This window comes from Benincasa hispida, chromosome 1, assembly GCF_009727055.1.
Source record: "Benincasa hispida cultivar B227 chromosome 1, ASM972705v1, whole genome shotgun sequence".
In the NCBI taxonomy this organism is placed as follows: Eukaryota; Viridiplantae; Streptophyta; class Magnoliopsida; order Cucurbitales; family Cucurbitaceae; genus Benincasa; species Benincasa hispida.
Window position 1 is genome coordinate 61,997,472 of NC_052349.1, and position 27,406 is coordinate 62,024,877.

Sequence of the window (27,406 nt, forward strand, 5' to 3'; positions counted from 1 at the left end):
ATGTTAGATAGGGAAGATTATTTGGGGCTGTAGTCTGTGTTTGGATGGAGTGTTTTGAGTGGTACAATCATGGGTTTGTTGTAGTTCTGTGTTTTTATATGTACACTTTTGCAAGGTAAAGAAAGTTTACAAGCGAGTGTTTTTAGATTTTTCCATGTTGGTCGTGTGAAGGTGAACTCACCGAGCATGGATAGGAGGAAGTGTGCTGAAATTAGGTTAATGGATTTATTGCTTAGTGTTATGAATTTTCCATCGAAAGAAACTTGCCATCACAATGTAAGGTTCTCCGAGGAACATAGTGAGGACAAAGGAGCTTTTAGCACAGTAAAGGACGTGTAGGATTATTAGCCATTGACATTTGTGGTAAAGAAATCTCTTCTGGAAGTTACAGAGTGACAAGTGTGGTCATACACCAGACCCATGTAGGCTTCTGATAAACAGGTTTTCAAGGAGAGGATGTGGTTGAGCAATTAAGAAGGGTATAAGGAAAGGCAGCAATGGTGGTGGGTTTTGTTTTGATTTCATTTTTTGTGCCATCCCTCTACCCCATTTCAGGGAAAGCAAAATTGAGGGAGTGAAGGGAATAGAGAGAAAGATATGAAAGAGTAAAACAGAAAACGAAAAAGCTCACATAACCTAAAATTGTAGCAAAAAATCAATAGAATTTTTCACCACATTTAAGATTTGTCACATCAATATCCACATGATCTTTTAATTAATCTACTAGCTGTCAAATTAATTAGGAATTATTTAGGGGTTGATTGGTTTAAGGTTTTATAAATTAGGGATTGTTTGGTTTAAGGTTTTATAGAATATCTAAAAATAAGATTTTATATTTGGTTGTGCATGAGAATGCTATTAAAATTTTATGAATAATAATTAGGTTTGTATTTAATTTATGAAAGTGAGCATGAAAATCTTTTAGCTAATAAACAACATTCAATATATTCATAAAAAAATATTTATAATTAAAAATTAAATAATTAATATATTTAATGAATGTCATGGTAATTATATTTTAATACTTAATCATTTTTATAATTAATTAATTAAATATTAGTAATTTTAATTTTTAATTTAATAATATAAAAAAAAATATTTTATAACAAGTAAAAAATAAAATATGATTTATTAATAGAGAATACTAATTTTTTTAAAAAATATATGATATACCAATAATGAATGAAATAATAAAAATTTAATAACAATAAATAATTAACTAATCAATAATGATTACATGTTCATAACAAATTATCAATTAAAATTAATCTCAATAATAATTACTCGATTATTAAAAAAATAAAAAAATAATAAATTATCATTATAGAAATAGAATTTTTGTACTAATTAAATTTAATTAATCCCTGTTTACTAAGTAAATATGTTTAAGATATTATTGACTCATGCATTATTAATTTATTGTAAAAAAATTGTAAATTAATCCCTGTTTACTAAGTAAATATGTTTAAGATATTATTGACTCATGCATTATTAATTTATGTAAAAAAATTGTATTAATTTAATAAAAATTTATATAAAAATAAGTTAAATAAATATTTTAATTATATTTATTAAATTAATATTAATTACTTAACTAATTAACTATATTTAAAGTGAAATTGTATATAATATAAATAGAAATAATGAAGAAGGGAAAAGAAAAATCCATAATTTTGATAGTGAATAGAAAACTTTATGAGAATATTTGAGAATAACTCATTTTCAGGCAAATGGTTACTGTGAAACAAACCTACCAAGTTCTATGCAGAAAACCTTCTAACCAAACAATCCTTACAATTATTGTTGAAACATCAATGACTAAAGTATAGCTTTTAAAACTTTAGGAACCAAATAGATATCAACTTCAAATCGTAGGGACCAAATGTGTATCGTGTCCTAAATTTTAATTTATATCTACTAGATCATGTATGAATGAAATCTTTTTTAAAAAATTAATTTATTAAATTTAAAATTGAAAGTTTAAGAACTTATTAGATTATATCTAAAGTTAAGAAATTTATTAAACAAAATCTATTATATACTTTTGAAAGTTTAGAAATTACCTATCAAATAGATACAAGTTTAAAAGTTTATAAACTAAACTTAATCATATACATATATATATATATATATAGACATTTAATCATCTTCTTTTTTTGGAAATATTTATATGTTTGAATATCATACATATTACAGTATATAATACAGAGTTATCAATTATCGTTCCAATAGTTATTTGTTACCAAAGCAATTATAAGAAACAAAATATCCACAAAATAAGGAAATATGTCAACAATTAGAGTAAACACAAAAATGGATTCATTTTAAATTTTAGAATAGTTTTCCAAAGTCATTTTCTATTCTTTCTATGCACTTGGACATCTTTATGGAAGAAATATATATGGGCATTCCTATATTGAGTCAAAGCATAATATTTGAAGGTAAAAAACATTACTTTTATTCTCTTATAAAAAGTATATACGTATCTTAATCAATTTAATTATGTTCCGATTGAAGAAAAATATAAAGTTTAAATGGTTATGCCGTGTCAAATAGTCGAGAAGAATAGGTCTATATTTATAACTTTTTTTTTTTTTTATTAGTATGTGCATCTATATTATTTAAATAATTAACTTATAAACAAACTCTAAATGTCACTATAGAATAATACAAGCTTCTAGTTATTACTAAAAAAAAAAAAAAAAAAAAATAAAAAAATAAAAATAATAATAATAATAATAAATAAAAAAAAATCAACAAATTAAGAAATTGGAAATTGATAAACCGAATAAACGTTTGGTCATCAGATGGTTCTTTTGAAAGAAGAAAATTCCTTATTGCAGCCTTGAAGAGTTCTTCCTCTTATTTGAATATATAAATAAAAAGTCATTTTCTCCAAATTTAATAATATCATTCTTCGCAGCCCAACTTAAAACTTTTTTTTTTTGCTTTTTTTTTTTAAAAAAAATTAAACTTGAATTTGTAATTAAGATTTTGATGTTCTCTTTATTTATTTTTGAGCTCTTTGTCGATAGTATGTGTCTTAATCAGTGTGAACTATCTTCGGGTTGGCTTATAATTCATTTACTATCACTGATAGATTGATTTAAAAGTTGATTACTATTTATTTTTGGCCCAATTGTTATCTCTAAACTTTCAAAAGTTTCAATAAATATCCTTAAATTTAAAAATGTTAAGAAATACCCTTATTCTTTCTATAAGAATAAAAAAATTAATAGTATGAACATTATGTCAGTTGAGTTACGCTCTTGTTGACAAAACAGTTAATATTTTATTTTAAAAATTGCATTAGTATTTATAACCTTAAAAGATAGTCTTTATTGTTAGTATAATCCTTTTGCAAGTTTAAAGGTATTTTTGAAAATGGAGGTAGACTTTATCTTTTAATCAACAGTGATTTATTTCGAGTTAATATTTTATAGATGGTACTATATAATTTAAAAAATAATATTCCTAACTTAATTTGTTGAATTTATTTCTAATATTTGCTTATTTACTTCCAAATATTTGACATCGTAAGAAAAATTATGTTATTTTATAAAGAAATTGAGAAGAAATATGTTTGATTTTAAAAAATTTAAAATAAAAAACGAAATAATTGCCTAACAACACCTTAAAATAGGATTATAAAATATTGAGGAGTATTCAATTTGACATATGTAAATAAGTTGAAATTATACACAAATAGAATGGACAAATTTTAGTTCAAAATTAAAATTATGAATTTTCCTTAATTTTATAATATATGCACTACCCCAAATCCCACCAATATAATATATTGGTTCAAAAAAAGAATAAAAATAAATTGAAAATTAGTTATAAGGCAGTTAATTTTGTTGCCGTCCAACCACCCCTCTCTGTCGGCTGCCTCCACCCAAAATGGGGAGCAATTCTCTTATTCAACCAAATATATATATATATATATATTTATTTATTTATTTTAAAATTGTTCAATTTTATTTTATATATTTTTTAATGTTCAATTTTAATTTTAGTATTTTCAATAAATCTAACATTTATATATAACTACTAGCTAAGCTATTGTTGATTTTTTCCCCCTAAAAGTGTTTTTTAATTTGGGAGGATTTCTATTAAAATTAGAATAACTTCCTAAATATATGTATATGGATCAAAATAATATCTCTATTTTTTCTTTTATTTAATTTTAGGGTTGGAAGAAAGCTGATACATGAAATGTATAATAGATTTTAGAAATACCACCATTCTAGCATTATTTCGTTTCAAGATATTATTATACATTTAAATTTATTAAAGAATATTTTAAATGTTTTACTAATGGATTATAAGAGGCTCCATTTAGATTTTTTTTATAGATAAATATTTCTAAAAAATCCGACATTTTTTTTATATGGGACTTTAAATTTCTTAAATTTATTGGTTGAGTATATGAAAATGAATAATAAGATATGGAAGATTGTTTTTGATTTTCTGTATATGTAATAATCATAGGAACGAAGATCCAACAATTTATATTTGAAATGATAATTAGTATCTTGTTTTACTGAGCTAAACTCTCTTCCATTGGAAGATTTGAATGCTTTTCCATATTTGAAAATGTATTTTCATCCTTTTTAAGTAAAAAGAAATTTAATGTTTAACCAAACTTCCAAAACAAAAGTTTCTTAAAACTATTCTTTTAGTTTTTCAAAATTTGGGTTAATTTTTAAAAATATTGATAGAACATAGATAAGGAAGCAAAAAATTTAGAGATGGATACGTGTTTATAGGTTTAATTTTCACAAACCGAAAACCAAACGAAACCTCAGGATTCACAAATCCCACACAATTCTTAAACATTTGCTTCATGAAAAACAAGGGAGAAATAATATCGAAAGTTCTCATACAATTATAGTCATACTATTAAATTTTCATCGACACATCGATATTTTTATATGTTCATGGGTTCAATATCAACCACAATAATAGAACCATTATTTTATCATATAGTAAAAAGATCAAAAAAGAAAAAAGAAGAAAAAGTCACGAATGTAAATATGATATAAATAAATGACACATCAACTTATTTAAAAATCATAAATCAAATTTATTATTATTATTTTTATAATGTTTCTAGAAATATTTATCATCATCGACATTTTATCGATATTTTCATCCGCATTTATAAAATTAAGATCTCGATATTTTGATAAAGATGACATATTAAACTCTGCCAAAATCAATAAAAAAAAATATTATAAAAAGGTAAATTGACAACGTCAAATCCAATGGCTAATTAACATATTTATTTTTTATTTGAGCAATCGACAAAGATTGAAGCCCACTGGTTGGTTTACTGGAACATCCGCCATCTTCGGATTTTACCTTCATTTCCGAACCTTTCTTCTCTCTCTTCTCTCTCTATCTCTCTCTCAATTCATCTTCTTCTCTCAATTTCACTCAAAATTTTCCAAAATAAATAAATTATAAACAACAAACACAATACAAATTTTCTCTTGCTTTTTTTAAGCTGTTTCTCTTTGAATGGAATTGCGTGTTCTTTCAGCTACTCCGATTCTGTAAGTTTCCCTTTCTCTTTCCCCCCTGTTTTTTGACCTGTTCTTCGATTTTGATTCTTCTGATTATATTAAAAGAAGATTTTGATTTGTAGAGTAACTGGGTTCTGTTTTCTTTTTGTTTTTTGGGGGTGGGTTTTTGTTTTGTGTTTTGTGTGTGTGTGTGTGTTTTTTTTTCCTTCTTTTAATAAGCAGAGGATTTGATCAGAGTTTATGAAATGCATCAACAAATGGAGAAGACAGATGAGAAATTCAATGTGGCAGAGGAAGAAGAAAAAGAAGATTCAACAGAGCTTCAAAATCTTAAAGAGGTGAAGAAGATGGCGGATGAGACCAATACAAAACTTACTTCTGAATTGGAATCTGCGAAGATAAAAATAGAGTCCGCCATGGAAATGGCCGAGGAATTGGAGCTTCTTCAATTGCCAGAGAAAACAGAGGAGCTCTCTGTTTTAAAACGCTCTGAATCACAAACAAGAATTGAAGAACTCGAGAAAAAGTACCAAATTTCCAAAGAATCAGAAGAGAAAACAAAGGATTTGTTATTAGCACAAACAAAACATCTCGAACAAACAAAGATTTCTCTTGAAGAATCAAAGCTAGAAATCAAATCCCTTCAAGAAAAACTCCAGAAATATTCTTCCAACACCGATTACAATTACAACATTCCAAGAAACCACGAGTTCGACAGCCTAAAATCCGAGCTTGAATCAACAAAACGCCAACTGGGTCTACTTAAAAACGAGCTAAAATTAACCACAGAGGCAGAAGAAAACAACAAGAAAGCAATGGACGATCTAGCAATGGCATTAAAAGAAGTAGCAACAGAGGCCAATCATTTGAAAGGAAAATACAGCATGAGTGAAGAGGAATTAAAGCAAACAAAAGAAGAAACAGAGAATTTGAAAACAACATTAAAAAACACAGAAGAAAAATACAAAACTCTGTTACAAGAAGCAAGAAGAGAGGCAGATTTATACAAAAGCACAGTGGATAGGCTGAGATTAGAAGCAGAGGAATCTTTGGTAGCATGGAGTGGAAGAGAAACAAGTTTAGTTGATTGCATAAGAAGAGCTGAAGATGATAGATACAACGCTCAGCAAGAGAATCGGCGTTTAATGGATGCACTGAGGCTAGCAGAGCTCAAGAACATGACATCGAAAGAAGAGATAAAGAAATTGAGAGACATTCTAAAACAAGCCTTAAATGAAGCTACTGTTGCTAAGGAAGCTGCAGGGATTGCAATTGAAGAGAATTCACAGCTGAAAGATTGTTTAGCCGAGAAGGAAAATGCATTGGATTTTGTAAGCAGCGAGAATGAGAGTCTCAAAGTGAGCCAAGCTTCAGCTTTAGAGGAGATTAAGGAGCTAAAGCAATTGCTAGAAGAAGCAAAAAAGAGAGAAGAAAACAACAGTAAAGAGGAAAGCAAGAGCAAAGAGGAGAGCAAGAGCAAAGAAGAAGGCAAGGAGCAGCAGCAAGTGGAGATTACGAAATCAAAACCGCCATTGAGTCCTAGTCCGAATCAGCATCCGAGTCCGAGTCCGAGTCCGAGTCCAGCTCCAGCAGAGAAGGAAGATACATTTGGGAAAAGGCTAGGGAAGGCATTCAGTTTCAGTTTCTTGGAGTTGAGAATCACACCACAGAAGAAGGAGGTGGAGGAAGAAGCAGAAGAAGAGGAAGAGCCTGAAATGGAGGAGACGCTTAAAGGGTCCATTTTCGACGAGAATGTGGATTCCCCTGGTTCCGCGAGGCTGCACGAGAGGAAGCCATCGTTGTCTCAGTTTAGTGAAGATGGGGAGATGATGAATTATGAAGGTGAGGATCTCGATCAGTTGGAAGAAGGGAATTTGGATGACTTTGAAGGAGATAGGAATTCAAGGAAGAAGAAAGCATTGATTAGGAGATTTGGGGACCTTTTGATGAGGAGGAGGAGCTTTCAACAGAAGAAGGAACAATCACCTGAATGAAACCTTTTTTTTTTTTTTTTTTTTTTTTTTTTTTCCCTTTTTAAATGCAGTTTTCAATTTTTTTTTATTTTTTTGTAAAACTGTAAATTCATACGACTAGCTTACATTGTGTATTTATGGGTTTTTTTTTTTTTTTTTTTTTTTTTTTTTTTTTTTTTTTTTTTTTGTGTCTAAAGCTGTCTTTTTTCTTCAATCAAATGAGTCTATTTCATTTAGCTGCTTTCTACAGTTTCTAATTCCATATACTATCCCATTAATTTATACTATACCTTCCAAATCGTTTATTTAACTTTCCTTTCATAGCCAATTGATTTTTAGTTTTTTTTTTCAAACTCAAGCTTCTAAACACTATTTATACCTTTCCCCTCCTTTTCTTTTGTTATCTAGTTTCCACTCATGTTTTAGAAAATCAGGCATAACTTTAAATTGTTTCTTTTCCTTAAAACTTTCTAAAAAGTTCAAATGTTTCTTCAGAAGAATGTAATAATCATAAGATGAAATTTAGGAGAAAACAAACGTAAATTTCAAAAACTAAGAACATAACACTAAACAAGACTTTAATAAAAGAGAATGTTTTTTTCTTTACGTTATGGAAGATCGACCCATGACATCTCTAAGATGGTAATTATTGTCTGTATCCACTACACTATACTTCCATGTTCAACTCTATAAAGTTTATTCAATGACTTATAGTTCTCTTCTAAATATCCAAAATCATTTTTGTCAAGAGCTTTTATTTGCTTCTAAACTTTTTCAAATTACTTTTGATTATCACAAGTTTGAAGTATCAGATCGGTTTAAAATACTCTATAAATTCTATCCAAATACTCATACACAACAAAATTTGGAGGAAAAAGAGTACATAGTTATAGCCATGTAAATGCTCTTTAAAAAGACATGTCAAACACCTTCGCAACCATTTATTCCAACCTTTGCTTTACTTATTTTGAAGTCTTGTTTGGCTTCCTCCTTTTTGGAAAATTTCTCAGCTCAATAGTCGGTCATTCCACCAGCGTCAATAAATTGAATTTGGTAAAGCCAAAATACGTTTACCTGGAGTAGATGGCTGCATTTGTTCATGACAATTCACATCTGAAATGTTTCCATTTTCTAATCAAAATACGAACCTCCAATGTCTGTATTGACACTATGATAGAACTCGGGTTATATATTTACTCTTTTGGTCAAATTGTCAAGGAAGTCTAGACTTCTCCCTTTACACAAGCTCACTTAGCACTCACAAAATACAACCAAGATATCCTTAGCTCATCCCCTTATTTCTTTAAATAATCTAATTTGTAACTAAGCGGATTTTCTTTGGGCCCACAAGATCATACAGCCTCTAACTAACTTTATTCCCTCTCCCTTTACATTTGATACATTTGATTCTCCATTTACATTTGATTCCTTTCCCATATTTTCATTTGATTTTCCTCTCTTATTTTGTTTCCTCTCATACCTCTTAATGATTGGGGGCTTATCACTACCCACCCCCCCAAAAGACCATCTTGTCCTCAAAGTGAAAAATTGGAAATTGTTCTTTGATTTGCACGTCATTCTACCAAGTTGCATCTTTCGGAGTCATGCCATCCCATTAAATAGGGACTTCAAAATCGGTTGGCAATACGACTGTTGTACCAACTTTCCGTATACCTAAAATAGCAACCGAATGAGGGTTTAATTGACCCTCGTTCTGCCATATCGGAGGAGTGGTTATCCTTGGAAACAACGTGCCGACTGCCTTCCAAAGTTGAAACACATGAAACACTGGGTGGATGTTGATATGTGTGAGAAGATCAAGTTTATATGCCACTGGGCCAATTTTTTGAAGGATTTGGAAAGGGCCAATGAAGCGAGGAGTGAGTTTCGGGTGCTTATGAATAAGCAGAGAGCTTTGGCGATATGATTTGAGTTTAACATAAACCCAATCTGATATTTCAAAATTCACCTCTCTTCTTTTAGCATCCGCAAGAGACTTCATTCGTTGTCGTGTTGCTTCCAGCGTACCCTTAAGGTTTTTTAGCATCCCATATCCATCTTTTAATAGGATGTCCACTTCCCCCACCATAGTGGTCCTGACTTCATATGAGACTAATGGGAGGAACAAGTTGGCCATACACTACTTCATAAGGGGATTTCTTGATAGCGGTATGATAAAAGGTGTTGTAGTTGTATCCTGCCCATGCCAACCATTTGGACCATTTAGTTGGTGTTTCCATGGCAAAGCAACGTAGATATGCTTCTAATCCTCGATTGACAACTTTTGTCTGACCGTCGGTTTGTGGATGATATGATGTGCTCCGTTTCAATTGGGTACCCATCAATTTGAATAGTTCTTCCCAGAAAAGGCTTGTGAATATTTTATCTCTGTCGGACACGATGCTCTGGGGCACCCCATGTAGCCTTACAACTTCCCGAAGGAATATCCCTGCTACCATGATTGCTGTGTAAGGATGACGAAGGGAGATAAAGTGGGCGTATTTTGATAAACGGTCAACCACCACCAAGATAGAGTTGTGCCCTTCAAATTTTGGCAATCCATCAATGAAATCCATGCTGATGTCGTTCCAAATTAGTTCCGGTATAGGCAAAGGATGCAACAATCCTGTTGGGGTTAAGGACAAGTATTTGGCTTGTTGGCAAACGGAACAATCACCAACAAATGCATACACCTGAGTTTTCATTCCCTTCCTGAAAAATTCCTTCTTGAGATGCTGGTACATCTTGACTATTCCATTATGGCCTCCTATTGGACTGCTATGAAATTCTTTGAGCAATAATGGAATTGTTGGGGATGAAGAAGGCAGTACCACTCTCTGTTTATACAGTAAAAGTTCCCCTCTCAAAGTGTAGTCTTAAGGGTAAGGATTTCCGGCTTGAATACTATCTCGGATGCCTCGTAATTCTTCGTCTTGATCAATCTAACTGCTAACGATAGATGGATTAATACTATCCACAACACTTAACAAACTCAGTTCCATTGGTGATTAGTTTTGCTAACCCCTTTTTGTATTCAATCTCAAAGTCAGTTGCCGATTAGTTTTGCTACCCATTGTTGGTATTCGCCGACAATGATTCGTTGTTCTAGTAAGAACTTAAGGCTCCTTTGATTGGTGCATACTGTAAATCATCGGCCCAGTAAATATGGTCTCCACTTTTGGACAGCCAGGACAAATGCAACTAATTCACGCTCATAAATAGCATTAAGACAATGTGTTAGTGGCAGGGCATGGCTGAAATAGGCCAAGGGGCGACCTTCTTGCATTAAGATAGCTCTTACGCCAACCCCTGATGCGTCCATCTCAACTACAAATGGTCGAGTGAAATCAGTCAGCCCCAAAACAAGGAGTTGTGTCATTGCTTGCTTCAGAGCCTCAAAAGCTTTCTGGGCTTCTTCATTCCACTTAAAACCGTCCTTCTTGAGTTGTTGAGTTAATGGGAGCCTCAAAAGCTTTCTGGGCTACCAAATCCATTAAAACAATGAGAGAAGGCAATAGTAAATAGGCAATATTACGATTGAACGCACCAAACTAAAAGCAAAATCGCGATCACTAACTCTCATCGCATAAAAACAATTAAACTGAGTTAATCTTGTATTTATGTGTAGGAACAAGGCGATAGCGCGATCTCCTGAGTTGGCGATCCAATAGTACTTCAAAGACGAACGCATGATGACCTTACATAAAGGCGGTGACCTAATGTGATAAAACGTGATGGGACGTGAAGCCGATAGCGGTCAAATCATAAATTTAGTTGGCGGCCGTTGAAGACCATACTGTTGCAAATCCATTGAACCTCCGGTGACCATCAGACGGCGCGACAGAGTATGGAAATTAATGTTGCCCATCCATGCAATCATTAGTGAGATGAAGAACTGTTTTTTTTTTTTTTTTTATAATTTTTTCTGAAGTCTATAAATACCATTCAATGCTACCAAACCAGGCGCGAATTAATTTCGAGAGGTCGAGAGAATGCTGAAACAACACGGAAGAGAGACACCAACCCACACCTAACCCTTGTGAGAGCAAGAGTTTACAAATTAGAAAAGAATTGGAGTGCTAAAAGCCGTGTAAACGCCAGAGGAAGCAAGACACTACTTACCTGGCTTAACACTTACATCATCTATTGTTTTTTACTTGAGCATTTTATTTTCAAGAATGGAAATTACATTTCAATCTATGTTCATTCTTTTCACGCCATACATGAGTAACTAAATTTGTGAATGGGTTGAGAGGTATTTAGCTAGCATGACTTAAGTTATGCACTTCATGCGATCATCTTGTCCTATGTATGCTTCATTCATCACTTTGAGTACTTGAAAGAGTAGTCTAAAGACATAGAATCTAGGCTTGAAAGAGTCAGATTAGATCTCATAAGCAAGAGTAGAGGAGACTTAGAAATAAGTTCTATCTGCTGCATTCCCTACACATCGCATGCATCCTAGACATAGGAAATGTGTCCATATGCATTGAGAAATGTAATGCTTAATATTTGTGTATAGCATGATCGCATGACTTGTATAATATCTTAAGACATGTTAGCAAAACCTCTTCTCAACCCTTTATTGCATATTTGTTACAACACCACTATTCTATCGCTTTGCATTTAATTCCATCGCCTTAAGAAATCAAAGTCAATCACCATTCAACTTCTTAAACTTAAAATAGCGATAAGATCAAAGATAGAGTCTATCGCATATCTGTTTGAGTAATCCTTACGTTCGACCCTGGACTTACCAGGACCTTAAGAAGGCTTATACTTGGGTTTTGTTAGGAAACCTTGCATAATCATCGCATCCACACACCCTTTCATCGCATAATAAATCACCACATCAAGTTTTTGGTGCCATTGCTGAGGATTACGGTATAGATTGTGCTAACATCAAACCTCTTTGATCTTTGCAGCTTTTGACCTTTGGAGTATTGCCATTCCACTTGTGAAGGAAGAAGCAAGTGTCCTATGAGCGAAGGAAATACTCCTGAGCTCGAGTACGACCTAGAGATTGAAAAAACCCTTCGTAGAAGGCAGAGAAACAGACGTAGATGGCAAGGAAGAGCTCGTAGAATGGCTGAACAACCTGAAGAACGAGTAGCAAATGAAAACAACATGCTGGCAAATCCCATCCTACTAGCAAATGATCGCAATAGACCCATCTAGGACTATGCGTCACCAAATCTGTATGATTTCTCCTCAGGAATCATGAGACCAGCATTGGATGGATCAAGGTTTGAGATGAAGCCAGTAATGTTACAAATGATACAAACAGCGGGACAGCTCGGAGGACAGCGTGGTGAAGATCCGCACGCCCATCTACGAAGCTTCATTGAAATCTGCAACACTTTTGTGTTCCCTAATATTTCCCCAGAAGAGATTCGACTCACGTTATTTCCATTTTCACTATGCGATAAAGCAAAAAAATAGGCATATTCTCTCGAACTAGGAGAGATAACGTCATGGGAACAAGTTGTGGAGAAATTTATGAAAAAGTATTTCCCTCCCACAGAAAATGTCAAAGAGAGGAGATTGATCACCAATTTTGAACAATAAGAAGATAAATCGCTCAGTGACGCATGAGCGAGATTCAAGAGGCTAGTACGTGACTGCCCACACAATGGATTACCTGGTTGCCTCCAAATGGAGATTTTCTATCATGGACTTAACTCCGCATCGCAGACAGCTGTCAATGTGGTAGCAGCAGGAGATCTTCTGGAAAAAACATATGATGAAGCAAAAAATATTCTTGATCACATCTCAAAAAACCATGAAGATTGGCAAAAAAGCGATCAAAGAACGAAGCCTAGAGAAGGTAATTCAAGTAATGGTACCATCTCATCATTACAAAATCAGATGAATGTGATGATAAACTTGCTGTAAGCCATCACAATAAACAATTCAGGAGCTCGAAATGGGTAAGTGAATGCGATAGAGCAAACAACCACCAGCTGTGTCTTATGTGAAGAACCACATTCTTTTGAGGAATGCCCACGAAATCCTCAATCAATTTACTTTGTCAAAAACAATCCTTATTCAAACATTTACAACCAGAGGTGGCGAAATCACCCCAATTTTTTTGGAAGAACAATCAACAGCAAAGCAGTCAACTTGTGGCTCAGAGAGAGGGACCGCCAGGGTTTTTTCATATAAATACACGATAAGCGATGTGATGAAGTGTTATTCCTGTCTCTTATACACATCTAGATGTGTATAAGAGACAGGTTAACACCCACAACAGTGACTCTTCAACTCGCCGGTAGATCCTTGGTGCACCCGGAAGAAAAATTAAAGGATGTCTTGGTAATAATAGACAGATTCATCCTACCTGCAAACTTCATTATCTTAGATTATGAGGCGGATAAAGATGTTCCAATCATATTGGGACGACCATTCTTGTCTACTGGTCGTGCTCAAATAGATGTGCATAAGGGAGAAATCACAATGACTGTCTCTTATACACATCTAGATGTGTATAAGAGAAATACCCTGCTCAATAGGAGGAATCTATATTGGCCAAGCATTATGCGATCTCGGGGCAAGCATAAACTTAATGCCCCTTTCAATTTTCAAAAGATTGGATGTGGGACAGCTAACACACACAACGGTGACTCTTCAACTTGTCGATAGATCATTGGTGCACCCTGAAGGGAAATTAAAGCATGTCTTGGTAACAATAGATAGATTCATCCTACCTGCAAACTTCATTATCTTAGATTATGAGGCACATAAAGATGTTCCAATCATATTGGGACGACCATTCTTGTCTACTGGTCGTGCTCAAATAGATGTGCATAAGGGAGAAATCACAATGAGCGTCAACGGAAAGAAGCTCAGGTTCAATATTATCAAGGCAATGGAGTTCCCAGATGAGGAAGGCTTATCTGATTCCGATGATGAACAAACTTGCGTTGGAAATTGGGAATCCGAGGAAGAGAATGAAGAAAGAGAGGATGCTATAGCATCCATTGAGACTTGTCATGCGATAACAGAGATGTTGAAGAATGATGAAATACTGAATTTGGATGAAGAAAGAAAAGCACAGAAGCCCTCTTTAGAGCAACCACCACACTAGAACTAAAAACTCTACCAACCTACTTGAAGTATGTATTTTTCGACCAGAATGAAACCTTACCAGTCATCATATCCTCTGCATTACCTGAAGAAAAAGAAACCACACTGATCAGTGTTATAAAAAAATATATTAGAGCGATCAGATGGACGTCATAGACATCAAAGGTATTAGCCCAATGTATTGCATGCATCAAATCCGGTTTGAAGAAAACTAGAAGGGCTCAATAGAACCTCAACACAGACTGAACCCTGCGAAGAAAGAGGTTGTCAAAAAAGAAATCATCAAATGGTTAGATGTCGGCATTATCTACCCCATCGCAGATAGCACTTAGGTCAGCCTCGTGCAATGCGTTCTCAAAAAGGGTGGGATGACAGTGGTTCCTAACGTAAACAACGAATTGATCCCTATGAGGACTGTCACGGGTTGGCGGATTTGTATGGATTACAGGAAACTCAATGCGGCGACAAAGAAAAATCATTTCCTCCTATCCTTCATTGATCAAATGCTCAACAGATTAGCAAGGAATGATTATTTTTGCTTCCTTGATGGGTACGCACGCTATAACCAAATTATGATCTCACCTGAAGATCAAGAAAAGACCACGTTCACATATCCATATGGAACATTTGCCTTTTGTCGCATGCCTATTGGATTGTGCAATGCACCCAGTACGTTTCAAAGGTGTATGATGTCGATCTTCTTCGAGTACCTTGAAGACTCGGCTGAAATCTTTATGGATGACTTCTCAGTCTATGGACAAACATATGAAATCTATCTGCAAAACCTGGAGAAAATACTGAAAAGATGTGAAGAAACTAATATGGTGTTGAACTGGGAAAAGTGTCACTTTATGGTCGAGGAAAGAGTTGTTCTAGGGCGCAAGGTTTCAAGGAATGGGTTAGAGGTGGACAAAACAAAGATTGAAGCTATAGAAAAACTTCCACCTTCAACGAATGTGAAAGCTTTGAGGAGTTTCCTAGGGCACGTGGGGTTTAACAGAAGGTTTGTGAATGACTTTTCCAAAATTGCTCGACCTTTGAATACGTTGTTCGAAGCTGATAGACCCTTTGATTTTGATTCACATTGGCTCACTACATTCAAAACACTAAAAGATGTTTTATCTACAGCACCAATTCTGATCGCACCTGATTGGGCGAGGCCATTCGAACTGATGTGCGACGCCAGTGGGTATGCGATGGGGGCAGTCTTGGCACAAAAAGTAAAGACAATTTTACACCCCATCACATATACTAGTAGGACGCTAAACTCCATGCAAGAAAATTACACTACTACCGAGAAGGAACTTTTAGCAGTGATTTTTGCTATTGAAAAATTTAGACCCTATTTGTTGGGGTCAAAAGTGATAGTCCACAAAGACCACTCCGCGATAAGATATTTGATGACAAAAAAAGATGCGAAACCTAGACTAATCCGATGGATTCTCTTACTCCAAGAATTTGATATGGAAATAATCGACCGAAAGGAAACAGAGAACAAAATCGTTGACCATCTATCGCGATTAGAAAATCCAGAAGTGGATCGCATCCAACCAGTGGTGAAGGCCTTATTTCCTGATGAGCAGCTGCTTAAGATTGAAGAACTTTTACCCTGGTATGCGGATATTGTCAACCTCTTGGTCTGCAAACAATTTCCTGAAAACTATACATCCCATCAAAAGAAAAGGCTCATACATGAATGCAAATTTTACTACTGGGACGATCCAAATCTCTACAAAAGGAGACTAGACTAGATATTGAGACTTTGTGTTCCAGAAACTGCTTTCTATCGCATATTGTTTCAATGTCATGAATCACCTTATAGAGGGCATTTTGGCGGACAGTGCACGACAGCAAAAGTTTTGCAATGTGGGTATTACTGACCCATTCTGTTTAAAGACGCACGAGAATATTCCATGAAATGCGATAAGTGCCAACGCATTGGAAGCATTTCAGAAAAAATGCAATGCCAATGAACATCATTATGGAGGTGGAGCTATTTGACGTCTGAGGAATAGATTTCATGGGACCATTTCCATCGTCAAATGGTCATAAATACATTTTATTGGCTGTCGACTATGTATCCAAATGGATTAAAGTTGTTTCATGCGTTGCAAATGATGCGGCAACAATCTCTAAGTTCTTACAGAAAAACATTTTTACTCGTTTTGGCACTCCACGTGCCATAATAAGCGACGAAGGGACCCACTTTGTGAATCGCATTGTTAGTAAACAGTTGATCAAATATAATGTCCACCATAAGTTTGCCACCGCGTATCACCCTCAAACAAATGGGCAAACAGAGGATTCTAACAGAGAAATCAAGTCAATCTTAGAGAAGGTGGTGAACCTATCGCGGAAGGATTGTGCCATGAAACTAGATGATGCCCATTATAACCCGTCTTAGCCCCTGCCCTTTCGCAATCCTCCTCATCACATGACCAAAACCCTTAAGACCTCTCCACTGCAAGCGAGGTCAAACGAAGAGATGAACGCGAGGTTTATGGTGATATTCTTCCTCATCAAGTTGCTCAAGTGGTTTGAGGGTTTGGAAGTTTTCCATTTTCTTCACCATTCCCCAAGAAACGATGGCTCGGATACCAAAATGATAGAACTCGAGTTATATATTTACTCTTTTGGCCAAATTACCAAGGAAGTCGAGACTTCCCCCCCTTTACACGAGCTCACTAAGCATTCACAAAATACAGCCAAGATATCCTTACCTCACCCCCCTCATTTCTTAAAATAATCTAATTTGTAACTAATTGGATTTTCTTTGGGCCCACAAGATCATACAACCTCTAACTAACTTTATTCCCTCTCCCTCACCCATTTACATTTGATTCTCCATTTACATTTGATTCCTTTCCCATATTTTCATTTGATTCTCCTCTCTTATTTTGTTTCCTCTCATACCTCTTAATGATTGGGGGCCTATCACACTATTATGAAATTGACAAATAAAGAAATAAAACCTAAACAATAAACAACACAAAGATTTACATAGTCACAAACATTAGCTCTAGTTCACAAACATTAGCTACACCCACGAGTTAATGGAAAGCAATTTTATAAATAGGGAAATATTAGATAATATAGATTGCAGAAGCACCAAGAATGAGACTTCAGTGCTTAGTCATTTGAAGTGCCAAATAACATATTCAAGGCATTTCAACAAATGCTAAAACCATTTGTTTCACAATCACTACAATATTGACAATTGAGTAAAAGAATCATGCACTTAAAAAGACATTCCAAACTTTGAGGCGAAGAAATCAACAACCCTGGCTTGAATTGTTTTCACACTTGAAAACTCAATTCTACAACTTCAATTGGTGTGTTGCCATAACACATCTTACACATTGTAAAATTGGTTATTAACTTTGTTGCTCTTGGTAAGACATTTTATGCTTAAAACTGTCTAGTCCACCACACCAAAACATTAAAGACATCAGTGACATAATATACACAATTTTATACTCGAAGGGGGATGCTTTTGCTTACCTTACGCGTATGAGTTCAGCTTAAACTAGAATTCATAACCTGGGAATCTTGACTTCTCAGGTTCAAGCAGATCGAACCAAAGGCAAGCAGTTCCAGCAAGCCCATGGAAAAGAGAGTAAAGACGGTCACCTTCAACCTGGTTTCGGGCAGCAACAAGCTTGCTAGCACTATGATACAAGTAGGTTCCAAACGCTCTGGCTCTTTCTTCGTAGACAGTCTCTCCGGTAAGGCGATAAAGGGAAAGGAAGGCGTATGCATTGCCAGTGACACCGTCAGCAAGTCCAACTTCCTTGACCAATCCATTTTTCCATACTACTTCCCCTGCTTCAATTGCAGCATCCCTGAACTCCCTGTCTTCGTGGAAAACCTGAAATTTGAGAAAATCTGAACTTCAGTAACCTCTTTGTGTAGTTCAGGAACATAAATCTTTACAATACAGTTCATGATAGAAAAATAAGGAGCCTAGATTGAAGGTATTAAATTAATCCAACCCTTTCCCAGCGAAGCTGACACGACTAGATTGACCTTAATCATAATGGTCTATGTTTAACAACACACATCAAAACTTGTCAAATATGAAAGCCGAACTTTTTTAGATCCAGTTTGGTAACCATTTCGTTATTGGTCTTTAGTTTTTTAGAAAAAGCTAATAAACACTCTTTCCTTACTTAAGTTTCTTGCTTTGTTATCTACTTTTATCAATATTTTCAAAAATCAAGCCAAATTTAAAAAAAAAAAAAAAAAAACATAGTTTTTGAAAACTTGTCTTTGTTTTTTAAATTTGGCTAGGAATTCAACTCTTGCCCTTAAGAAAGGTGGTAAGAAATTGAGAGAAAATAGATTTGATTTTCAAAAACCAAAAACAAAAAAACAAAATAGTTACCGAATGGGGCCTTAATAGCACAATTTCTTTCTAGTTTTATACAATATTTATATGTATTCCACTGCATAAACAAGACTAAGAAACCTGCCTCACCCACAGAAAGGTACTAATAAACCTCATGCCTAATAGAATAACTATACTGAAGTCGATGGATGAGAATTGAGCCAAATATAAGAAGTTAAACATGAAAAAATGGACCAAACCTGTGAAGCCTTGCAGAGGGTAATGCCCATGCCAGTTGCCCCATGAGACCACTGGACTAATTTGTCCCTTGCGTTCCCTTCACTTGAGGGATAGTTACCGCTGTGTGGAAACCTTTTGCTCATCAAATATCTCAACGTCCCCTTAACATCATCAGCATCCTCTTTTGAAAGTGGGAAATGCAGAAGTACTTGCAAGATACCGGCGAGGCCATTGGCTGCACCATAATATCTTGTCCCATGCCATCTGTACATCAGAGGGCAGTCCGGGTTGTCGGATGCGCCTGCCCTGCCACCCGCTAAAACAGCATCAACTACAGACATGAGAAGATCATGGGGTAACCTCTGCTCTCCAAGATGCTTATTAATGAATAAGGCAGCCCATAAGAACCCAGCTCGCCCATACATGAGATCATATGACATTCCAAAACCTCCTTCTTCAGGTCCAATAGGGAGTGCTTTCTCTTGTGCCGCCTATTACAAAAGGTTATAAAACATTTAGGACACTCATAGCTTTTTCACACACCACAAGAAAAATGCTTGGGGCATTTTTGTTTCCTTTTCCCCTTCTAGTTATAAACATCCATTGAGCTACACACTTCTTTCTTGTATTTCAAAGTTTCACATGAAATAATCAAGAAAATAATTATGTCTTCTTCATCTTTACTATTGATATATTCATATATGCAAACCACCAAAAATGGTAAACAAAGAGAACACTTTATTTCTGAAAAATCATAAACAGTAAATAAGAAACTGAGAATCCACTGGATTGCCATTTCATGTTTAGGCTTTTTAAAATTAATAATAATAATAATAATAATAATAATTGTCAAGCATTTCTTTGTTTTAATCAAATTCTCGGTAGTATCTCAAGATTTTAGCTTTTATCTTTAGAGTTCAAACCCTTTTAGACCCCCTTGTCTGTCTGGAATTTTAATTTGCATTCTCTGATCGGCTCATTTTCTTGTTCAGCCTTCTTAGGTTCTTAAAGTTAAAGTTTAGAGAACTGATCAAGAAATTTGTAACACGTAACTTATGAAGAAACTTTGTCTACAAGCTGGAACCTATTTCCTACCCCAAATTTGTCAACTTGTCAAGAATGATAAATTACTCCTCCACTGATTTGTAATGGTTCAGTACAACAAAGTTAATAGGTGGCACTTGTGAGGTTTTTTAAATGATCTTGTCCAGGGTCAAGACTAAAACCGACCAAACTGAAATAATTCCCCAAACCAAACCAAACCAAAAATTTTCAAGTGTCCAACTAACATTCACCAATTAACGCAATGGCAATATCTAGTGAGATGCGGCTTAATAGTGCTAAATTTTAGGATTTTACTAAGTTCATGTTATGGCTTTAAAATAGCTCAATTGATTCACATTATTACATCTTAGTTTGACCCAACTAATAAGGGAAATAAACATTTCTATATCAATCAAAGAGAGCATAACTCAATTAATGACCACAAAGTCCGTGGTTCGAATCCCCGACCCTATTGTAATTAAAAAAAATATAAACCCATATCAGCCTAAAAATAATTAAAAAAAAAATTAGTCAACCTTGTATAAACGAAAGTTAACTAGAAAAACTAATTGAGACCAAAAAGTTCAAAGGTGAAGTTTAGAAAGTAATGATGCAAATGCAACCAAACCAAAGCCTGATTACCAAAAAATGTAACTTTATGATTTAAACCGGCAAAAGAGGAGAGGAGACCTGGAGAAAAAGATTGAAGAAGAAGTCAAGTTTTTGAGGGTCCCCCATGTAATGAGATACTACGGCGCCAATAGCATAAACTCCTCCTCTACCACACAGAAATGTCAAGTGCCTGTCCAAATCAATGTAACAAAATATTTAATTATTTCACATTAAACTCTTCCAACAACTATATGCTTCACATTCTTTCCAAAAATTAAAAATGCAAAAAAGGATATATTCTTTTATTTATTTAACAAATAAACAAAATATTTAATTGTTTCACATTCTAACTATTAACTATTATTCCAAATTCTCTTTTCTTTTATTTATTTATTTATTTTTGCAAAAAATGTTTCTGATTACCCATCTACACAAATGTGCTGCCAAGACCGTAACATCTCTGTCAGATGTCAGGAAGATAATATCTTCATGGAAAATCATCGCGTGGAAAATAGACTTTTTTTTCCCTTGAGATTTGATGTTGACAATTATTCATATAAAAAAATAGATTAAATTACAAGTTGAATCCCTTAATTCATTAACTTTCAAACGATTTTTAAACTTTCAATTTTGGGTTCCATAGATCTCTAAAATTTTTTAATTTTGTATTTATAGGTCCTTGATCTATTCAACATATTTCTATAAATCAATGTATCTATTAATATAAAATTGAAATGTTAGGACTTTATTATACATAAAATCCAATTGTAAATATAATACACCAATTATCAATTAATTTTTTAAAAATTTGAATATACTAAAGACATATTAGATATAAAAATGAAAGTTTAGAGCAAAAAAATTTAAAGCCTGGAGACTTGTTATACTCAAAATAGAAAGTTTAATGACTAGTTAATATTATCATTTTCATTATTTTGTTAAGAAAATATGATTATAAAAATAAATTCATAAGAATTGCATCAACTTATATAATATCATGTTTTAAAAGAAGATTGCATCTCACTCATTCATCATAGGACAAAATAGATCACCTTTTAACCTAAAAATGGACGTGGATATTTGATAATAAATTTTATTTTGACAAAAAAAAATATAGTTACTTTTTAAACTTTGTAACGGTTTGATTTAAAATTTTATAGATGATTAGAATAAAAGATGTGTGAGAATAGAATACGAATAGGATGTCTCGAAATACTATGTTTGGTTGTGCATGAAAAATATAATCAGATATTGTTAACTAATTAATTAATAATTTATGTAAAAAAATAATTATATTTGTTTAATAAATTTTTATTATAAAAGTAAGTTAAGTAAATATTTTAATAGTTTTTGTAAGAATAGAAATTTATATTAATTTTGTTAAAATAATATTAATTAATTAAACATATTCCAAATAAAATTACATAATAAAATGAAAAGCAAATGGAGAGGAGAAAAAGAGAAAACCTTGTCGTCTACGGGAAATGAGAATTATTCTACTCTCAAACGAAGAGTTAAAAACTATGGAACAAAATTTATATATTAATTTCCATACAAAGAATCCTTCAACCAAACGACATCTACTTTTCCCAAGAGGATTTTACGAGCAGATAATTTAAAATAGAGACGAAATACAATTTCAGTAGCCTCAGTCAAGAGATATTTGAAGTTTGTCTTTTTGTAGAAATTATTTCTGAAAACTACGATATTTGTGGCATCGATTTTTTTGCTTTATTTTATTGTATTATTATTTTAATCACGAAAACCCCTTTACTACCGGCCTTCTGGTCCAGAAGCTTTGTGGAAATATTCAACTTTTGTTTATATTTAATCACAATATTCCATTGCTAATCTTGAGAGAATATCTGAGTTTTTTTGTTATTTTATTTTTTAAAATAATTATTTGGAACATTTTTATTTGTTATTAGTATTTCAAACGGAGAGAATCTAAAGAAAAATTATTTTACTTTATCGCAGAACTTACTGTTAATTGCTTTTTCAGCCAAGCCCCAAAGCCCGACGTGTCATCGCTTAAAATGGAAAAACAAAAAGATAATGCATTGACACGTGGCGCTTTGTGATTGGCCAAGGTGTGCTGACACGTAGCACTTCGTGGTTGGCCAACGTGTATGAAGTGCAAAAACCTACACACTGACTTGCAGCCAAATTCTGCCCTATGGACTATATTTCATTCCAAATGACAAATGAGGGAACATTAATGACGGGCATATAGTATGTATTTGGCAAATGTAAAGTAAAGTTTACCCTTTAAATTCTCCTACCTCTATTTTTCTAAAAAAACAAAACTTTTAAAAGGTTAAAAAAATCATCTTCCCACAAATCATTAACAGCTTTAGTTATAAGGTTTGGGGATCTTTGAATTCCTTTCTCACTTTGTGAGAAGTTAATAAATATGAAATTAACAATTATCTATTTCTCAATTCCTTGATCCAAACATCTTTTTAAGATCATAGAATTTTTCTTTTTTTAATATTCGTGAATGTCCTTACACGTAATTCAATTAATCTCATGTGACAACCCACCTCACTGAAATTCGAAGAATATTAAATCCTATACTGAGGTCAATCCATAATGGTTAGATCATAGAGTATGAAATAAGGAATAGAGTTATGAACTCTCTATAGTTGTATAAGACATAAAATTAATGTTTTTTTTACTAAAAGTTGATAAGACATAAAATTAATGCACCTTTAGTTGTGGATCTGCATTCTTTAGACCAAACAAGGAGTGGAGTGGTTGTTTCGAATTCCATAACAAATAAAATAGAGAATTTGAGCCTCAAACGCTAAAAAATGGACTACTTTTCAAAAAATGGATTTTTCTTCCTTTTTGGTTTCATAATTGTTTTAAAATCAAATTTTAATCCATAAACTTCTATCTTCATCCTCTTCTTTTCTTTTTTTAATCAACTTCACGTTTTAGTTTAATGATTGGAAAAGTGACAATTTAATTAATAGACACAACAACACAACAACAAACCTAAAAATCATATCAATAGATGGAGAAAGGGAAAGTAAGGTCACGTGATCACCTGTGAGAGGCACGTGCTGCAACCGTACATTTGTCGACGATATCAGAGCACAACAACAAGTCCTGGTGGTTCCCGGTGGCCTTGTACGATCTCAGGCAGGTTACCGCCGTCCCAAGGAGGCCGCTGTACACCGTCGGATCAACGCCAATCTCCTCGTTACGTCTCCGGTTCCAAGTAACATCCACAACCTAACAAATTTCAATCACACAGAGCAAAAAAGACAAAAAGTGTTCTAATCTACACCGTTTCCACAAAAGAGAGAAAATGAAATAGAAGGAACCAAAACCTGATTCTTCAAAGAGACGGCTGCAGAGAGAAACGCTTCACGAGGAAGAAGAATACTCTTCTCCGGAATCTCGATTCCTCCTCCTCCTCCTCCTCCTTCTCGGTCGTCCTGCGATGAGGCGAGCTTCAGCACCGACGACATTCTGTGTGAAGGAACCGAAATGAAATCTGGTTTGATGGTGTGAAGGATGAAGAAATTTTGTAGCAGAGAGTCGAGTTTTGAGTGATCGTGTGAGGGAATCAATGGCGGTTGGTGAGAGCGTAATCGGTGGGTCTGGATTGCATCTGTGTAGCACGCGCTTTTATAATTATTATTAATTTTTGTAGAGTACACACACACGCGAATGACGTTGTTTTTTTCCTTTTTCTTTTTCAATGTGCTAATGAACGTGGAAACGAAAACTAGCCGACTCTCTGTTAGGAATTTGATGGTTAATTGAAAAAATGGTACGCACAAAAGCTGAGAAAAAAATGAAATTGGTAGAAATAGGAATAGATATGTCCAATTTTCCTATGGAGATGGGGACCCGTGGGTCCCAACCTGAACGGGACTGAGATTTCTCAATTAGACAGGAAATGAGGGAAAAAAATTTCCTATGAGCTAAACGTGGACGGAGACGGGGAATTCGTCCACATCCCATTCCTCATCTCTATCCCGATTAGTTTCTACATATTTATTTAGTATACTTATCTAATGTTATGTTATTATTATTATTATATAAATATTACATTTAAATTTCAAATTTGATTATTTATTGGGAAAGATAATGAATTTGTTTTAAATTTAGATTATATATGTGAATAATTTGATTTTTATTTATTTATTTCTTTCTATTATAAGAAATTAATTAGCTTTTTGAGGCAAAATTTTTTTGAGTAATTTATCTTTAAATTCAAATTGTCAGGTAAAATTAACCTAATAAACAATTTAGTTATAAAGTTAATTATTTAACTAAAACTTGATCACATTAGTGATTTAAATTAATTAATTTTTTACCAAAAACAAAAAAAAGTAACGGAGAAAAATTTCCCGCGAGGAATCCCCATGAGGAATTTCACGGGATGAGGAATGCAGTGGGGAGCGGGGACAGGGATGGGGAATGACATCCCAACCCTGTCCCGCCATGTGGACATCTCTAAATAGGAATCAATTTTTTACTTTTGGTGAAAAAAAAAATCTAGAGAGCTAGCTAATTCACTCCAAAAGAAGGTAACTATATACCTTTTAACCCATGTGTAGTACAAGGAATTGGAGTTGGTTAACTTTTTGACTTAGGAGTTTGTGGACCTTACAATAAAAAATATCATTTAATGTCTTTATTTTTTTTCTTTTTTATTAAAATAAAAACCTACCTTACATGGGACTCTTTTTAGAGGATGCACGGTCTTCAGGTTTACTTCTCCATTTGGATGAGATCTTTGCAGATGAATAGTTGTTAGAAAGGCATCCTTCTAGATGAATAGAACAAAGAAAATGTTCATCCTCTTCATCCTCAAGCTTGAACTCATAATAGTTTATGATAAACACGGTTGATCATGTAGTTAACTAGTATTTGCAACAATTTCACCTTTTATGATGTAAATAATTACCCTAATCCACAATGGTATACTCCTTCATATCCTATTAGAGTTTTATAGGCTTTTGGCTTCTATATCGGTTTTTTACCCTTATTTGTACACTGGTCCAGTTTGGGATTTTTGTAGCTTTTAAAATAATTATTGGCAACTATATAAGAAATTAAAATAATGTTTGATAAATTTTGGCTTTTAAATTAGAAAAATCTAGTTACGATGTTTAGTAAATTAATATTCAACTAGTGATATTTTAATTGTGGGAACCAAGGTAGTCTGGAACTTTTATTTAAATATTGTAATTTGGAAAAGTAGTAAAATAGGGTAGTTTGAAAAGTATTTAGAAATCTATGGTAGTTTTAAAATTCCGAGGTGGGAAAAAAATAAAAAAACCTCGTCAAGAGTTCAAAACTCAACCTACATAGGTCGAGTTTCAACCATCGACACCCTCTTCGTGACCTAAATAAATATTTAAATTTTTTGAGGGTTCAAAACTCAACCTACACGGGTCGAGATTTCAACCCTCGAAAACCATCGCCTTGTCACTTCGTTCCTGTTGGTGTCGGTTTCCCATGCTTTACCGCATGTCAGCGCCTGCCGCATGCCAGCGGTGATCGAACATTTCCCATGCCTTGCCGCATGCCAACCTTGATTGAATCTGGTAGCTTCATCCGTGGGTCGAGTTTTGAACACTCGACCTATGGGTTTTAAAACTCTTCTCTACCCATTTTTTCAGATCACAAGTTTTTTGCTTCCTTTCTGTCGTTCTTCGTGGTCTCTTTCCCTTCGCATTTCTTGTTGTCGTTCTCTTCTTCTATTATCTCTTGCCTTCGGCCTTATGCATCACAAGTTTAGATCCTTTGTCCCCATACTTCACCTTTATATGATCACAAACTATATAGGTTTAATTCACTCTACTAAATTTCTACTTTTTAAGAATGATTATAAATTTTGTTTATGTTCTTATATTATTATTATTATTTTTATAGTTTTTATTGCTGTTCGAGAAACAAAGATTCAAAAAGAGGTGTATGTTCGATCAACTATATTACTATTCTTTTATTAAAACTATAAGTTATAGGTTCTAATATTATTTTATACTAGCCGGATAACAAATAACAAAAAAAAAAAAAAAAAAAAAAAAAAAAAAAAAAAAGTGAAGATTGTCACTTTGAAGGGAAAAAAGAACTACTATTGAATTTGTGAGTTGAACTACTTTTATTTATTACTAGTTTTTTGTTTTTAATATTTGTTTATGCTAAATATATCATTTTAATTCCTTATATATTGATGTTAATAATTTTTTTAATATTAGTTATCATATTTATGTTAGTCTACCATGTTAATGTTAGTCTACCATGTTAATATTTTAGATCTACCATGTTAGTCTCAATTCAATAATAGTTTTTTTAATAGTCTGAATTCACTAATATTGATATAATAATGTTAGTAGTTTATTTATTTATTTATATTATGTTAGATCTACCATGTTAATATTTTCTTTTGCATTTTAAATAATATTAATGTTAAAGGGTTTTTAGAGTTTATTGTTGTCTCGTACAATATGTCTTTTTTTTTTTTTTTTTCTAATTCTAGTTTCCTCTACATTTTTTGTTTATTTATTTTTTAATAGAAAAAGAAGTAACCTTGTTTATTTTTCGTTTTTTATATGATATTCTATCTTTTA

The 27,406-nt window shown here is 33.4% G+C and overlaps 2 protein-coding genes across 3 annotated transcripts; one reads left to right on the forward strand and one right to left on the reverse strand.

Moving 5' to 3' along the window:
- The first annotated feature begins 5,247 nt into the window (after positions 1-5,247).
- On the forward strand, positions 5,248-7,625 carry LOC120070578 (WEB family protein At5g16730, chloroplastic). 2 transcript variants are annotated; one of them, XM_039022375.1, is made up of 2 exons: positions 5,248-5,558; positions 5,764-7,625. In XM_039022375.1, exons 1-2 carry the CDS (start codon positions 5,524-5,526, stop codon positions 7,520-7,522), a joined length of 1,794 nt encoding a protein of 597 aa, XP_038878303.1. In that variant the 5' UTR covers positions 5,248-5,523; the 3' UTR covers positions 7,523-7,625. The 2 variants fall into 2 exon arrangements, with proteins under 2 accessions (XP_038878303.1, XP_038878314.1); XM_039022386.1 differs by having other exon boundaries at positions 5,250-5,558; positions 5,751-7,624.
- A 10,184-nt stretch (positions 7,626-17,809) lies between these two features.
- Positions 17,810-24,584, reverse strand: LOC120069897 (lanC-like protein GCL1). Its single transcript, XM_039021737.1, has 5 exons — positions 24,149-24,584; positions 23,863-24,050; positions 20,889-21,000; positions 19,175-19,645; positions 17,810-18,455 (listed from the first exon to the last, which is right to left on the reverse strand). The coding sequence occupies exons 1-5, from the start codon at positions 24,287-24,289 to the stop codon at positions 18,114-18,116; spliced, it is 1,254 nt and encodes a 417-aa protein (XP_038877665.1). The 5' UTR covers positions 24,290-24,584; the 3' UTR covers positions 17,810-18,113.
- Between the last annotated feature and the right edge of the window lie 2,822 nt (positions 24,585-27,406).